This window comes from Megalobrama amblycephala, linkage group LG6, assembly GCF_018812025.1.
Source record: "Megalobrama amblycephala isolate DHTTF-2021 linkage group LG6, ASM1881202v1, whole genome shotgun sequence".
Lineage (NCBI taxonomy): Eukaryota > Metazoa > Chordata > Actinopteri > Cypriniformes > Xenocyprididae > Megalobrama > Megalobrama amblycephala.
This window is the reverse complement of record NC_063049.1, coordinates 29,161,425-29,175,685: the sequence shown is the minus strand read 5'-3', so window position 1 is coordinate 29,175,685 and position 14,261 is coordinate 29,161,425. Positions and strand designations below refer to the sequence as shown.

The 14,261-nt window shown below is 37.2% G+C and overlaps 1 protein-coding gene across 1 annotated transcript; it reads right to left on the bottom strand.

Annotated features, from left to right (window-relative positions):
• Positions 1-73: 73 nt before the first annotated feature.
• On the bottom strand, positions 74-7,412 carry cmss1 (cms1 ribosomal small subunit homolog). Its single transcript, XM_048193748.1, has 9 exons — positions 7,258-7,412; positions 6,649-6,782; positions 4,848-4,925; positions 3,548-3,683; positions 3,395-3,454; positions 2,461-2,563; positions 2,230-2,378; positions 2,028-2,116; positions 74-293 (listed from the first exon to the last, which is right to left on the bottom strand). The coding sequence occupies exons 1-9, from the start codon at positions 7,304-7,306 to the stop codon at positions 210-212; spliced, it is 882 nt and encodes a 293-aa protein (XP_048049705.1). The 5' UTR covers positions 7,307-7,412; the 3' UTR covers positions 74-209.
• Positions 7,413-14,261: the final 6,849 nt, after the last annotated feature.

The window sequence follows — 14,261 nt, the reverse complement described above, 5'->3', positions numbered from 1 at the left end:
GAATAAAGTATAAACAGTCTAAAATGGGAGGGGCTCCTGATGTACAAGACAAAAAAAAAAAAAAGAACAGATCTTTTTGTCCAATCAGAATTTTTTTAATTGTAAAAAAAACATTCACACATTTTTTTCTCTTGCAGCAGACATGTCACAAATACATTACAATAGCTCTACAATAGCAAAGTTAATCATGTAAATAACAGAACAGATGCTCAAAAGAGACCTATTTTAAATGTTCCTTCCCTGCAGCTCTTAATTAGACCATGGTCCATCATTTTCAGTAAGTCTCCTTTCACCTGAAACAAAATAAAAATATTTTCAGCTATTTTACCCCCCAGTTATCAGAATCGAGTTGAAGTTTAAATGGATAGTTCACCCAAAAATGGAAATTCTGTCATCATTTGCTCACCCTCAAGCTGATCCAAACCTGTATACATTTATTTGTTCTGCTGAACACAAAGGAAGATATTTGGAAGAATGTTTGTAACCTAGCAGATCTCTCCCCCCATTGACTACCATGGTATTTTTTTCCCCCTACTATGGCAGTCAATGGAGGGCGAGATCTGTTTGGTTACTGACATTCTTCCAAATATCTTCTTTTGTGATTAGCAGAACAATGAAATGTTCACAGGTAACTATCCCTTTAAAGTCAGTTAAACAAAATTAAATCCAAATGAGCAAAGTTTACTTTATCAGATATGCACATTTAAAATTTTGTCTTTCTCTTCCTGGAAAATGGAACAAAAATTATTGATGTTCTTGTTCACACAACTAACAACAGGAAGTAGCCAAACATATTTTTTAATGGTTGTGATATAAAAGAATGCCTTTTGTCAGTTTAAAAAAAATGTGTTTCCTGTTTTTACAGAAAATATGGTGACACAGGAAATCATCTGTATTAAAGGTGCAATATGTAATATTTTTGCAGTAAAATATCCAAAAACCACTAGGCCAGCGTTATATATTTTGTTCACTTGAGTACTTACAACATCCCAAATGTTTCCAACTATTTGTAAATCGTGAGAAAATTGCAATTTTAACCAAGGCTCCGGGACGTGTGAGGAGTCGCCTGTCAATTGCATCATACCCGCGTTACCCTCGGTTTCTGGTTTTATTTTGTACAAACCATGGAAACACCAAAGACGCTTTCATATATTACACGTTTTAATAGACAAGGAAACAACTGTTTTGATATATTTATAGACAGAAAACGAATTGTTGTTATATACCTCAACACGTTTAGTCTTATTGTTTAAATAAATTCCATGCTTTACCATGCCTCAGAGAAAAAACACTATTTTGTAATCAGATGCAGCTTTATTTTTAGTAACAGTAATATATAATGTTCTCCATCATATAATACGTTTAAAATGAATTGCATGCCATTTATCAACACAAGCCATGCAGCATTTAATATGATATTCTAAAATCGATCTATCTTACTACAGTGTGTCTCAAACAAGTGTCTCATAGCAGCCACCGAGCGAATGCACAGAGTAAAGTTATAACATTTTCAACACACTCAAATGTATCTAATATGATAAACAGAGCTGTGTTACCTCATACTCATGACCGGAAAAGCGGAAGTGGCGCTCGTGAGGCGTGTGTTGCGCAATCGCTCCAGCGGCCTCGTTCAGCTCCCACAACACTCGGTCCTGCTCTGCTTCATACTATAGTAACGTTAGTAATCGCATCCATGAACATGATTTCTTCCCGAGTCCTATCCCTATTCTTTTGCACCGGCCGTTGAGGTGAAGACCACGTCCCAAGATTCCGCGCTCAAACTTGGCGTCATCAAGCTATGCCTTTGTTTTGAATAGGCTTCTAGCGACCTCTAGTGGACAAAATTATTGCATACTGCACCTTTAAGTGTGTATCTTAATTTTGGCTAAATCTACATTAAATATCAACATGTTAGATATTTCATCATTATATCGGCATTACATTTTTTTTTTAAAAGTATCTTTGTAATGTTATAATAAACATGCCTGTCCTATCTGAAAACAGCATATACAGTATGTCAGTGCTACCTCTGGCATATCCACCATTCTCCTGAGCTTCTGGTCTCTGTAGTTCCAGTCCAGTACCAGATACTTCAGTCCTTGCACAGTCAAACCCTCTAGAGCACAAAGATCACAAGTCAAGCAGCAAAAAAAAGACATTTCACAAAACTGAAAACAATGCAAGATGGTTAAAATAACACATTTACAAGAAATGTGCATCAAAACAAACCTTTCTCTAACAAGGCACAAATTCTCCCAGGAGTTCCAACAGCAATATGGGTCACACCTTTACTCAACGACTTGATCTGGTCATCCACTTTGATGTGTTTCGCGAACAGCTTTAGCACTTTAGCTTGACCTTTAAATGCCATCAGCTGCCTTAAATACAAAGAGAGAAAAAATGTCTAACACTTTGGAAGACAAACTCTGTATTATTCAAAACAGAACAACTGAAACTCACTTAATGACATCAATGGCTCTGAGAGCGGATCCGCAAACGATGAGCAACACCACTGACCGGGTCTGGGTGTGCTGCTTCAGGATTTTAGCCCACTTTGGACAAACTGAAATAAAATGTGTTAATATGAAATGTGTTGATAAAAAAATATTTACAATTAATAATTTAGCAATTAACACAATACACACTTTTAAAAAAGCCCCGTGACTCGCCGTTCAAAAATTTGGTGTCAGTAAGAATTTCTTTTGCAAGAAATTAATACTTTTATTCAAGAAGGATGCATTACATTTATTAAATGTGACAATAAACACAATATAATGTTACAAGAGATTTCTATATCAAATAAATTATGTTCTTTTAAACTTTATATAAATCCTGAAAAAAAAAAAAAGATCATGGTTGTCAACATATTGATAATAATAAGAAATGTTTTATGAGCAGCAAATCAGCATATTAATCACAAGAATAAATTACACTTAAAATATATAAAAATTATTATTTTTTCACAGTATTACTGATTTGACTGTATTTTTGATCATATAAATGCACCCTAGGGGAACACAAGAGACTTTTTTTTTTTAAAATCATTAAAAATCATTAAATCACCACTTACCCTCATGTTGTTCTAAACACGTATGAGTTTCTTTCTTCTGTTGAACACAGAATATGATATTTTAAACAATGTTGATAATCAAACAGTTGACGGTAGCCATTGATTTCCATAGTATTTTTTTCCTTACTATGGAAATCAATGGCTGCAGTCAACCAACATTCTTTAAAATATCATCTTTTGTGTTCAGCAGAAGAAAGAAACTCATGAAGAACAACTTGAGGGTGAGTAAATGATGACAAAATTTAAATTTTTGGCTGAACTATCCATTCAAGAAACTGAAAGACTGCATAAAAAGAGAAACAGTGTATATATACAGTGTTTTACCTTCTTTGAGGTAAGAAGACAAGCTATGTGTAAGGTCATTACTGCTGAGGAAACAAGAGTCTGAAACAGAAAAGACAACAAACAAAATCAACCTACTCATCCAATATCCAGATTCAAGCGAAACCACACATAAATGCGCATTAATCGACTCACCCTTCAGCGTCAGCTCCTCCTGCTCAATAACAGAGCGTGTCTGGCTGTAGTGATTCTTCAGAAGGCTCATAAGGTCAGCTGGAGTGCCCGGCACAGGCTCGGAGCTCGTCAGGACATCTGTGATAGTTTTCTTCTTCTAAAGACGAAGGAGAATTATGCAACAATAATATGTTTCAAAGGATTAGTTCACTTTCAAATAAAATTTTCCTGATAATTTACTCACCCCCATGTCATCCAAGATGTTCATGTCTTTCTTTCTTCAGTCGAAAAGAAATTAAGGTTTTTGATGAAAACATTCCAGGATTATTCTCTTTATAGTGGACTTCAATGGCCTCCAGACGGTTGAAGGTCAAAATTACAGTTTCAGTGCAGCTTCAAAGGGCTTTAAACGATACCAGACGAGGAATAAGGGTCTTATCTAGTGAAATGATCTGTCATTTTCTTAAAAAAATACAACTGTATATGCTTTATAAACACAAATGATAGCCTTGCAAGTGCTTTCGCCATTCCACTTTCCGTATTCTTCAAAAAGCTTACGCCGTATGTCCTACACCTTCCCTATTCTACTTACGGAACGAACGCAGTGCCAGTTCCGTTTTTTCTGTAAGTAGAATAGGGAAGGTGTAGGACATACGGCGTAAGCTTTTTTAAGAATACGAAAGTGCAGTTTTGGCGGAACCACTTGGAAGGCGATCATTTGTTTATATAAAGCATATACATTTAAAAAAATTTCGAAAATGACCAATCATTTCGCTAGATAAGACCCTTATTCCTCGTCTGGTATTGTTTAAATCCCTTTGAAGCTGCACTGAAACTGTAATTTTGACCTTCAACCATTTGGAGGCCATTGTAGTCCACTATAAGGAGAAAAATCCTGGAATGTATTCATCAAAAACCTTCATTTCTTTTTGACTGAAGAAAGAAAGACATGAACATCTTGGATTGGGGGTGAGTAAATTATCAGGAAAATTTTATTTGAAAGTGAACTAATTCTTTAAAGCAGTTACATCAGTGGCAGAGACAGTAACAAGAGATGGAATGAATTAATTCAGATAAGCTAAATGTACTAAATGTATACTAAATGTTAATCAAGACCTATGAAAACTGAGAAATGAGCTGTCAAATTCTGTTCAGTAAAATCAAAGCATCTCTGTAGAAAGTTTGCTCTTTTTGTCATGTCTTTTTTTTCTCTTTTCTATCGAGCATGAAGAAAAAAATATTCTGAAGCAGCATATTGAACTGGGCAAAAGAGTTTGACATATACAGTAACATTAACCGACATGTGAATCACAATTCTTACCTTTCTTCTCTTCTTGTTTTTGTTGGACTCCTTATCACCCTTTTCCTCTGATCTCTCCTGTGTGATGAAACATTCTTTCTGCAGGGAAAGACAGTCTTTACTTAAAGATGCCCTGGTTCTGTTTTTGCTCATAAGACCTTTTGTCTTAAAGACATCTCTTTGATGAAAGACTTAAATGCCTGAACCCAGGAAAAAAAATGACTCACAAAGTCGAGGTTTCTACATCTTTTAAAGTGTCCATATTATGCTCATGTACAAGTTCATAATTGTATTTTTGGGGTCTGTTAGAATACATTTACATGATTTAATGTTTTCTCATATTTTAAATTACTGTAACATCTCTTTTCAAACTGAAAAGCTCTGTTTTAGTTCCTTTGTCTTTAAAGTCTGCCTTTCCGAAAAGCCCAATCTGCTCTGATTGGGCAGCTGGTCCAGTCTGTTGTGATTGATCAACTGATTAGAGCATGGGTGGGCAAACTCGGCCCTGGTCCACTGTCCTGCAGAGTTTAGCTCCAACCCTAATCAAACACACCCAAACCAGCTAATCAATTTCTTCAGGATTACTAGAAGGCTACAGACAGGTGGGTTTTATCAGGATTGGAGCTAAACTCTGCAGGACAGTGGCCCTCCAGGACCAAGTTTGCCCATCCCTGGATTAGAGTGTGTGTCGGAACACCCCTTAACATAATCACGTTTAAGCTCCTGTGGTTTCATGAGCAGCTATAAACTATAATATCTAGGATAACTCGGTATTGGAAGCGCATACAATGTTTTTTGCCCTTGCAGCGGAAAAAAAAAAAAGTGTCTCCTTGCAAAATCACTTATCCAACTGAACTGTTCTTTGAGGGTGGGTCAAATCTGCCTGTAGGTGGGCTTTATGTAAATTAAACTCCTTTTGGTGTGGACTCTGAAGATCACTTACATGCACAAACAGCTATATTACACACTGTAGGTAAGGTAAAGTAATAAGAGCCCTTTAAATAGAAGAATTTTTTAACAGGTTTCTAAAGGAACCCCAACACTAAAGCCTCACCACAAACCCACTGCATTGTTTGAGCCACACTTGAGCTTTAACAGAGTGCAACAGCAGCCATACTTTTTTTTTTTTTAAATGTGACAATATAACATATCTTTTCTTTTGAGAGCATAGGGAAATTACATCTTTAGCAGTGCTTCATGGATGTGGGCGGTCGCTGCAGAGCTCTTTTGACATGATTTGCTTCTCTGATTGTAGTTTTCTTTGCAAAATCATGACTAATGTTTTTCACCAGGAATTCTGCTTGAACATGAATATTGAACACAGATATAAAGATATGTTGAAATTATGTTTTCAACAAAAGCATATACCATTGATTAATTACCTTGAAGCTCTCAGTCGATCTGACTTTAGTTATTTTTTAAATGAACTGAAAGGCATTTTTACTTCCAGGACCTGATTGTTACTTGGGTAAAGTTGGTTTTATATTCGCACTTTCGGACATCCGTATTCAATAGCCTTGTTAATCACACTCCATTGGACATTCAGTGGACATTCACAAGTAAATATGCCATTAAAACAATACTTGCCTATTATGATCGACTGTGAAAAATGTTGTAAGTTGACAATCGTTGGTTGTCAATATGTCGCTGCTTAAAATTTGCAAACATTAATTTATTGCACATTTATTGGAAAGTCTGAATTTATCAGAAGTCCGAATGTGTGAATATAAAACAAATAAGACTTTACCCAAGTCTGATTGTTGCACACTATTCGGTCAGATTTTTAATGGCCTCACAATCATCACGTTTGTGTGTGTATTACCTTAACTGTTTTCTTCCTCTTCTTTTTCTTAGTGCTGTCTTGAATCTGTTTTTCACCCTTCCTTTTCTTTGATGTAGATTTATTCGGTTGTTCTTCTGCAATTGGCTGTGTGTCCTCCTCTACCTCTGACACACCTTCATGAGACAAAGTTTGCAAATAAACTTTCCAATAGAAAAACTGATTGAACAAGGCAACAAAAAATGTCATGATGTACATTAATAATCAAATTTAAAAAAGCTAAAAAAAAATATTACTACTACAGTTGTTTACATGGGAGAAAACTACATATCCCAAGATGCTCCGCAGACAGTGCAAACACGTGTTGTGTGTAGTCTGAATCTAGTAAGAAATGTTTAGCAATAGATCCGACAATATGAGGCTAACCAAGTTCCAATTGGTGCTCGTTTATAGACAAGTATTTCATGTAAGTAACAAAGGATTTTTTAACGACCTAACAGAACCTTGTTAGGCAGAAGTTTCTAGAGGACTACATAGTGTGGCATGGCACAGCAGGCTGTTTAAATCCGACACGCACAGAGCATAAATACATGACACAAACATTACAGCACGAAGTATAGTTCAAATAACAAAAAAATATATGTTTGTTACCTGAATTGTCTTCCTGGGTCCACCACTCGTCTCCTAAATCATCAGCCATGTCTCAAACCGCAACCGCATGTCTGGAGTTTGCGCACGGCAGATTCGCATAGTACAAAAACTGCGCGAATCTACCGGTAAGAATAATGTGACGCTATTATTGAAATAATAAACGAACCATCAAATATACTTATTTTAGAATAAGGCTTATATAATTGTAAGCAGAAAAAAAAGCATTCGAGTGTTACTAAAATTTTACGTTATTTTTTTTTTTTTAGTTTTGATTATTGAGGTTTATTTGTAACCTGAAAATAAGTCTAAACCTAACTGAGCTGAGGCACTGTTATATTTCGGGTTTAATGTGGTTTCATTATGCGGTTTTCAGATTAACTAAGTCTGAACCACTAGGAGGCGCTGAGTCCTATAAAATTATAATTATCACTCTGCAGGGTGTTTACCATCTCTGTGTATATGTATGTGTGTGTGAATGTTGGACCGGGATGGAGAATTTGAGATGTGTGTGTGCTCGTTTGTTCCACTTTCCACCACACTTGTTTGACTGGTCATTACTCTATAATTTCTCCTTTCTCCTTCCAAGCCCTCGCGCCCCTACCCCTCCATGCGCGCTCGCATATATACACACACAAGAACGCGCACGCAATTATTTATTCATCACAAACATGAATTAAAAATCTGTTTCCCTTCAGCGTACAGCACTGAAAGCAACTTCACAGGCTGTTCATCTAACACAGAGATCACTTGTGGTTAACCAAAGATGGAAAATATTTTATAGAGAAATTCTCTAAAGCCATATCTAATTATTCAAGAGCAGTTGGCAACTGAGAGAAGGGTGCCTAGTTTGTTTTAATGCTGTTGTCCCAAATACTGGTGAATATTCTCAGAATTTTACAGTCAGCAAGTTCGTCTTATGAACTGTTTTTCAGCCTTTTTTTTTTTTTTTTTTTAAATGTGATTAAAGTAAGATTGCAATTCCAACTTGAAACGAGGGTGAATATTTTAGTCTTACACTTTCAAGCGCAACCTTTAAACACAAATTTACAAGCTCGCGCACACACACACACAAAGGAAGAGAGAAATATACCCTCAACGTTGTAATTTTCCCCTAATTACAACCACTCTGTTTCATTGTCTTTCTTTCTTTCTTTCTTTCTTTCTTTCTTTCTTTCTTTCTTTCTTTCTTTCTTTCTTTCTTTCTTTCTTTCTTTCTTTCTCCCTGAGTGATCCTTAGTAACAAGTAGGTTCTCGTCATGGCAACATGCTCTGAAATAGACTGTGAAGCTGTGTTGGATTCAAGCCGCAGTGGTCAAAAGACTGATGGAGTGTGGAATGTGTTCTCTGCATTATGGGATTCATTGTTTCAGTAGATTTTCTGTGTTATTAAGAGCTATCCTTTGGGTAACAACACTTTAGGCCCACGGGAGTAATGCAGCAATCAAATAAATTCTTAAAACAGAGTGCGGATTGTAGTGTCTGGCATGTTACATTTTGTAATTTAGCTGATGCTTTGATCCAAACTGACTTGCAGTACCTAACCTTATTACAGGGTCAGTCCCTCTGGAGTTACCTGAGGTTGAGTGCTTTGATCAAGAGCACAATGGTTATAGTTCATAAATCACCACACTGTGGATTTTGAAAGTGCATGATTCATTTAAACTCTGTTTTTCAGTACAACACTGCTCTTGCTTGTGTGATATTGCAGTTTTATAACCAACATGTTAATATTGACTAACTGACAATTCAGACATAACATGGTCAGTTATATGTTTTTATTTTTGCTCCGCAAGAGTCTGAAAAGAAGCCAAAGCAAGATCAAGTGTTGGAATACTATGTAGCAGCATTCTATGCAGTGAAACTATTCCAGTGGTGTACAAAATATTAGCCTTTTTGGAATGCTGTTTTTCAGTGTCACATGATCCTTCAGGAATCATTTTAATATTCTGATAGAGTTCAAGAAACATTTCTTATTGTTGAAAACAGTTGAGCTGTTTAATATTGTGTAAACCGTGATACTTTTTTTTCAGAATTCTTTCATAAATAGAAAGCTTAAAAGAACAGCATTTTTTTTTTTAAATGGAAATCTTTTGTAATATCTTTACTGTCACTTTTGATTAATTTAATGCCCCCAATCAATCCATTTTTTGGGCTTCAAAATCTAGGATACCATTCACTCCCATTATAAAGCCTGGAACAGCAAAGATTTCATATTTTTTAATATAATTCCAATTGTGTTTTTCTGAAGGAATTAAAGTAATATACACCTAGGATGGTTTGAGGGTGAGTAAATTATGGGATAATTTTTTCCATAAAGTTTTTATACAGACTTCCTTGATTATAACTTAATACAAAACTTAATATGATAAATTAGTTGGCCTTTATATTGATTGTTGCCTTCATGAAACTAAACCTCGGTTAGCAGTTAAAACAATATTTACATAAATAAACAGTTTTTTTACAGTGTTTGTTTTTTTTCCCAAACAATGAAAGTGAGTCAGTGGGCTCCAAATGTTGTTTGGTTCCAACGTTCCACAGAATATCTTCATTTTTGTGTTCCATAGAAGAAAGAAGGCCAGGTTTGGAATGGAATACAGTAAAGATGAGAAAATGGTTACAGAATTTTTATTTTTGGGTGAACTATCCCTTTAATGGGCTGTTTACACGACACCATTTTCAACTAAAAACGGAAAACCTTTTATGCATTTTGGCCATTAATTTACATGACAACTGTGTTTTGGCGGCCTTCAAAAACAGGTTTCAAAGTGCAAGTTTTTGAAAGCGATAATGTTATTGTCTCAGTGTAAACGTCAAAAACATGAATTTGTGAAAAAAGGTGAGGTCATGCGCATGCATATTATGTGTTCAGTATATAGGTGCGTAGTTTTTCTTTTCAAAGTGACCTCGCCAACTACTGGCCTGGCATGCGTAATACAGCATTTTTAATCATTTTCGCAGATCCGAGTGAACAGGGATCGTCTTGACAACACTGTCCTCTGTACGTGAAAAACGCAAAGGAAAAACTTTCAATTTTTAGTACATCGTTGTCGTGTAAACATACCCCAAGAATGCAATGAATTGGCTGGCTCCATTCTATTATATCATTAATATTGACTATTCTGTGCCCCAAACAGGCCTTTCCCTCAATCAAGGCATATCATTCAGTACACCCCATGGTACTGCACCACTCTGAGTATGGATTAAGTATGCATAACAAACAAGACTCCCAATGTGGATGTGAACTTTACATTGCAGTGGCCTATTTAATATCAGCACGGCATATGATGTATCTCTCATATATGTGCACCATATGTAACGTAACGAGAGACAGGGCTGTTAAGTTGCCTGGAAGTTGCAAGAGGTTGAGAAATAACAGGAATAGGTCATGCCAGAGTATCTAACAGAGCTTTGAGAGCCCCAATTTAAGCAGCACAAAAGAATGCAGTTTATGTTCAGAGCTGAGAGTCCTTACTCAAACGCAGTGCTGACAAATCCAGGTCAGAGCTTCTCACTTGGAAATGATAAGAGTTTATTGTGGCTGGAGATTCGAGTGCTGCAGAAAAGTAGGAAACAACTGCCGCAATTCATTTCAAGAGGTGCAGAATCTTTTGCATTTTTTGAATTGTCATTGTCATCATTTGTCCTCCTCCCTATGATGATGATTTGAAGATTAGAGGGCAATTTGCCAGGTCCCCAACTGAAAGAAGAAAGGTGATTTAACACGGCTTTGAAAGGCAACAATCTAATCTCTCTCTTTCTAATCATTCTCGCTTATTTTGCTCTTCCTTTTTTCAGAGAATTTGACCTCTCTATTGTGTTGAGGCAGTGTGCACTGATACACACACAAACACACACTTAAACACATCTGTAATATAGACTGTGTGGGAGCTCAAATGGTGGCAATTTGTGCGGCTATAAGCGATTGGTTGACACGGAGGTGCTGATTATGGGGTATAAGTGTTAGGTTCCGATGGACCCATCCACACTGATGCCCTGATTATGGATAATTTACCCCTACTGTGGCAGCATGGGACTCTACCCACGCTCCCATTCTCTCTCTCTTTCCTTTGCTTACGTCTCGTCTGATATCAGAGAGAGATGGAAAGAAAGGTTGTCACTGATTCTTTCGATGCCGCTACCATGCCAGTCATTTCTACGGTAATGCAGAAACTCATAAAGTCACTATTGAATTGAATATCTGCAGTCTAATATTCCTTGACAGACCCATGAGGTTTTTCTCTATCCTACCAACCCTGTGACTCAGAATAGCGAATAACCATAAATGACGATAGTCAAATCTCTCTGGTATGCTAGATGGCTTTTTTTCTTTTGCCTTTTCTGCATCTAATATTGCGCCCAAAGTACCGTCTATAAATTACAGTGTGTGTAATATATAATCTAGTGCAAGTGTGTAAGAAACGGCCTGCGGATCAAGCACAGAGTGTAGCGCTCCACATTAAATCATTTATGGATCCTGCATTCAAGCAGGCCGTGTGCATACAACGCATACATCATTTTTAGCGAAGCTTCGCACACATGGCCTTCATATGTGCATTTGAACACATCTTGAACTCAATTCAAATATAACGTATAGTATTTTGCCGGGAAAGGCCAATGAATACGCCCACGTCGTCTTGCTTGTTACTCGCACGGGAACGATCCACCCACAGTGACACATGCTGCCGTAAGTGTGTGGTCGAATTCAAGGACACAGATTTCTGCCATATGGATTGTGAGGCTTGAGTTACAACTGGGTTAAAGATGATTCTTGATGTCCTGGAAGAAATGACTGGCAAAACAATAACATTCGTACGATGAAAAGACCAGCTTAAACCGGAATTAATTCCCAAGGCTGGTTTGGTGCTGGTTTGGCTGGTGGACATCAGCCCAGCAGCATCAAAAATGACAGCAATGCTGGGGTCTTTCTTTTCTCTCCATTCCGCTTCTCCCTTTATCTTTTTATCTCTCCCTCGAGCGCTCCCAGCGTCATTCAATAAAATTTGTCAGTCCTGCATTCTCCCAGATGCAATAAGTCTTTGATACTGCAACCATTCCTTTCCATTAGAGTGAATTCCTCTTTATCAATACTGCATTTAAATGCTGCAATCAATAAACAAATTATTCACTGAGTGTGGCATCTCTTCCCTGCTGTCTCACACCGAGTAGTTCATTAGCCCATGCCAATGCACTCTGTGGTGTGGAAATATTCATACGCGCACATGCATACAAGGTATTGACTAAATATGAGGCCAAAAGTGCACAGCTAGTTTTGACGTTAGTATAATGATTGCACACCTAGTTAAATAGTATTTCATCACTCTAAAATTCAATACTACCAGAGTTTACAAAACAGCATATGGCAGCCATGCAAGAGTGATGGCAGGATCTGTCTTATTTAAATTATAACACTGAATATACCAGCCATGATTGTTTTATTTTTAAATAATCAGTAGGCTATAATATGTATGTGTGTATAATATTATTCCGCTTATACTACAGTTATCAAACTTCAAGGCACTGTTCTGATGTTTCAAGACATTTGTCAGGTTTTTGTCTTTAAAACACTTGTGTGTGGGACTAATTTCTTATGCATCTCATCCCAAGCCTCCATTGCTAACTCTAAAACGTCATTTCAGAACTAATAACGGAGGCTTGAGCCTTGATAGCAGACTAAAGGACCCGTTTACACTAATGCAAGTTTTGCTACAGTTACGCCTGTTGTTTACACTATGCCAGCGTTTTCAAACCTCGAAAATAGAGACTTTCGAAAACACTGCAGACCCCTTTTTAGTTTGAAAATGCGTTTTAGTGTAACGTACCAAAACGGAGACTTTTAAAAACGATGGCGTGGCTGCCCGAGTTCGCTCTGCATATCCTTTACGACCGTGTAATGCCTGTCCACGTTTGCTAAAGTCCCTTTTAAGACAAGTCATTTCACTCGGCGGCCATCTCTGAAACACCTCTCGGGCATGCAAGTGCAGCTCCTATCTCTTTAAATGGGGAAACATCAAATTCCCCAAAGCTGTTTGCCAAGCTTTCGATTAAATTTCATATTTTAAATTTTGTTTCTAAACGCTGGAATCATGACAAAAAAACGGCGTTTTTCCAGGCTGGGTCAAGCTAATGCTAATGCGCATGCGCAGTCCTAAATGTGCGTCTCTTGCGACGTCACTTTCCCGCCGAAAGCGCGCTCCCTCAGCTGGACTGAGTGGCAAAAGAACCTGCTGCGTGACTGGATTTAATAGGGGAAACTGTGAAAACGCGAGTAAAACAAACGATTACACTAAAGGTTGGGCTCGAAAATGTTCCTTATGAGAAACCTAATCCATGATATTGGCATGCAGCCAGGAGTTGTGTTTCCTGACCAGGGGCGCAGGAGACATTTTCAAAGTGAGGGGAGGGGGGGGGGGGGGGATATTGTAATTGTATTATTACAATAATAATAATATGATATTAAAATTAATATGATAGTTTCTTCCTTACATCTGCTATAATACAATATGTCTCGAGAGTATGTATAGTTAATAAATACGTGGATACGCTGTTAAAAATAGATTGTTCTAATGGACTGGAGGTAATATTTTCGATTAGCATGCAAGAGATTCTGGGTTCGAATCCAATTATGTATTTTTTTTTTCTCATTAAACCAAAGATGTTCGTCAGTGATTGTATATCAAGAGCAGGGACACGTTTATTTGTGTTTTGTTTTGTGATTCAATGTAACGAATAGAGAGTCTCTGCAACAGAACAAAATCAAAACAGTCCATAAACTATAAATCCTCACGAAAACTTCAGTCAAGCCAAGCTCGCGCGTCAACCTGAGAGATCAGCCTCCTTACCTTAAAGTTTCAAATTCTCGGTTTCTGAATGGAATGGACGGTTTGGCTTGATTGACAGACGCTAACGTTCGGGCATGATTTATATACCATCGACCTGTCCTAAAACGTTAGCATGCTTTGATCGATGGTTTGGAGATCGCGTGTTTCTCCGTTCGAGAGCCTTTC

What these genes read in the sequence shown, in the direction of transcription:
- cmss1 (XM_048193748.1), bottom strand. Translation starts at nt 7,306, where the DNA reads ATGGCTGATGATTTAGGAGACGAGTGGTGGACCCAGGAAGACAATTCA. An exon ending in GTCTTCTTACCTCAAAGAAG is followed by an intron (nt 2,564 to 3,394) that starts GTAAAACACTGT and finishes ATTTTATTTCAG; the next exon opens with TTTGTCCAAAGTGGGCTAAA. An exon ending in TTGTGCCTTGTTAGAGAAAG is followed by an intron (nt 2,117 to 2,229) that starts GTTTGTTTTGAT and finishes TTTGTGCTCTAG; the next exon opens with AGGGTTTGACTGTGCAAGGA.